The following is a 2,270-nucleotide window of genomic DNA, read 5'->3' as shown; positions in this document are numbered from 1 at the left end:
TATGCTAGCTTTCCCTCAAAATCTCTCAAAATTTCATGTTTTTTTCCATACATCGTGACATCTTTGACAACAGAAGATAAAAGAAATTAAGGCTTGTTTGGTTTACTGTCATGTTAAAATGTTGACAATGCCAAAATATAGATAAATTTTAGTAGTGCCATTTTTTTAGCAACTTATATGTGTTATTGGGCATATTTTGATAGCAAACCGAACACTAGCTAAAATTCTATTCAAAGTACCAACAATTTGGTAGGACATATATATATTTTGGAATCAAAACCAAAATGGTCCTTATTGTTTAAAGTTTATTTGAACAAATTTCTGGTTACCATATATATCCACAGTTATTTTTGCCAGTCCCTGAAAAATTCACCCCAAATCAATGAAAATTCTCTAGGCTTTGACTGGCAGTAGGTGTGGCAGAAAGAGCAGTACATAGCTAAAGCCTAAAGGCATGTAGCCCCCCTGGAGAAGTGCCCTGGCCCTATATAACACACAGCACAAAGGAGCCCCCTTTCCCTCCCATCTTCTTCCTTCCATACATCCATCCATCCATCCAAGTCTCTTCCTCACCAGCTACCAGCAGCCATGGCCACATGAGAGAGATCTCTAGAGAGAGAGAGAGAGGCCATTGTTGCTTGCAGTAGAGTTGCAAAGAAGGCTAGCCTAGCTATACCTACTACTAGCTAGTAGAGCCTTGTTGGGCTTGGGAGTAAGAACAAGGTCGCCATCCAACCCCAACTCCATATATCCATCCCGCACGGTTGCACAGTTGCACTCGTTCGTTCGTTCGCTCGCGCCATTATTGCTCTCCCTCCATATTGCTAGCTAGCTACCACCATAAGCTGTAGCTATAGCTATAGCTAGCTAACCTCTCTCGAGATCTCGGAGATATCATCTCTGGCCATGAAGCCGTCGCCGTCGACGGTGGCGGCGTTCTACGGGACGCTGGCGAGGGGGCTGGACGAGCTGGAGCGGTCGCTGGCGGCGTCGTCGGCGGCGGCGGAGTTCGTGTCGGCGGCGTCGCTGCGGGCGGCGCTGGCGCTGATCCGCGCGGCGCACGCGGGGCTCGCCCGGCTCGTCGGCTCGCTCCACCTCCCCGGCGGCGCCGCCTGGCTCGACGAGTACATGGACGAGACCTCCCGCCTCTGCGACGCCTGCCGCGCCCTCCGCCTCGGCGCCGCCTCCCTCGAGGGCTACTCCGACTCCGCCTCCCGCCTCGCCTCCGCCCTCCGCTCCTCCCACCTCTCCTTCGAGGTCAGTCACTCACACGCCGCCGCCGCCGCCTCCGCCGCCGTCGTCGTGACGATCGATCTGTGGGTGCAGGTAACGAGGGCGATGTCGGCGTGCAGGAGGGACGCCATGGCGATCAGGGAGGAGAACAGGGTGCTCGTGGAGACGCGCGCCGAGGCGCTGGCGCTCCGCCTCGCCGAGACCATCCCGCCCGACGCCAAGTTCACCGGGTTCAACGGCTTCCGCGGCGTGCTCTGCGCGACCAGGATGCTCACCTCCTTCCTCCTCACGCTCCTCTCCTGGGGCGTGCTCCACTACTGGCCCGACGCCGGCGGCGCCGGCGGAGCCACCGACTGCGGCGCCTACTTCGGCGCCGCGTTCGCGTCGGCGCTCGCCCGCGCGCAGCAGCGCGCCGCGGCGGCGGCGGCGGCGGTGTCGCCCTCCGTCGTCGACGCAGGGGGAGGCGCGATGATGCACGAGTTCCGGCGCGCCAGGGCGGCGGTGGAGCAGGCCAGGGACGCCGTGGACAGGGCCGGCGACGTCGCGGCGGCGGCGGCGGAGGTCGCCCTGCGCGCCGACGCGCTGAGGTCCGGGTGCGAGGACGTCATCGCCCTGATCGACGACCTATTCGACGAGGTCGCCGAGGGGAGGAAGAAGCTCCTCGACCTCTGCAGCGGCGGCGGCGGCAACTAACCATCAGCTAGCTAGCAGCGCGGCGGCCGCCATGGCAGGCACACCACCTGCTTGCTTGCTTGCCTCTGCTGCTTTCTTGGCTGTCCTCCTCTTCACTCTTCAGCTTGCTTCTGCTCCTTGGGTTCTTGAGCTATTAACACTAGTTGCACACTCTTGTCTTGCACATGTCTGATCATAAATGGCATTAGCAGAAATGGACTCAAAACAGTTGCAAACAGTGTCCAACACAAGATGCTATCCTAATAACCTCTCTCCATTTTCTCCATTTTCTGGATGATTAAGGTTAAGTGGTTAACTTCCAAGGGTTGACAAGCCATGAAATATTAATTAATGATCAATTACTA

At 57.1% G+C, this 2,270-nt stretch overlaps 1 protein-coding gene across 1 annotated transcript; it reads left to right on the top strand.

Moving 5' to 3' along the window:
* Nucleotides 1–393: 393 nt before the first annotated feature.
* LOC4329638 (uncharacterized) lies at nucleotides 394–2,270 on the top strand. Its single transcript, XM_015771935.3, has 2 exons — nucleotides 394–1,257; nucleotides 1,327–2,270. The coding sequence occupies exons 1-2, from the start codon at nucleotides 907–909 to the stop codon at nucleotides 1,924–1,926; spliced, it is 951 nt and encodes a 316-aa protein (XP_015627421.1). The 5' UTR covers nucleotides 394–906; the 3' UTR covers nucleotides 1,927–2,270.

Source organism: Oryza sativa, chromosome 2 (genome assembly GCF_034140825.1).
Source record: "Oryza sativa Japonica Group chromosome 2, ASM3414082v1".
Lineage (NCBI taxonomy): Eukaryota > Viridiplantae > Streptophyta > Magnoliopsida > Poales > Poaceae > Oryza > Oryza sativa.
This window is presented reverse-complemented; position numbering and strand designations above follow the sequence as displayed.

Excerpts from the sequence above, each read along its gene's own strand:
- LOC4329638 (XM_015771935.3), top strand. The coding sequence starts at position 907 with ATGAAGCCGTCGCCGTCGACGGTGGCGGCGTTCTACGGGACGCTGGCG. Across the intron at positions 1,258-1,326 it reads CCTCCCACCTCTCCTTCGAG|GTAACGAGGGCGATGTCGGC; the intron begins GTCAGTCACTCA and ends CTGTGGGTGCAG.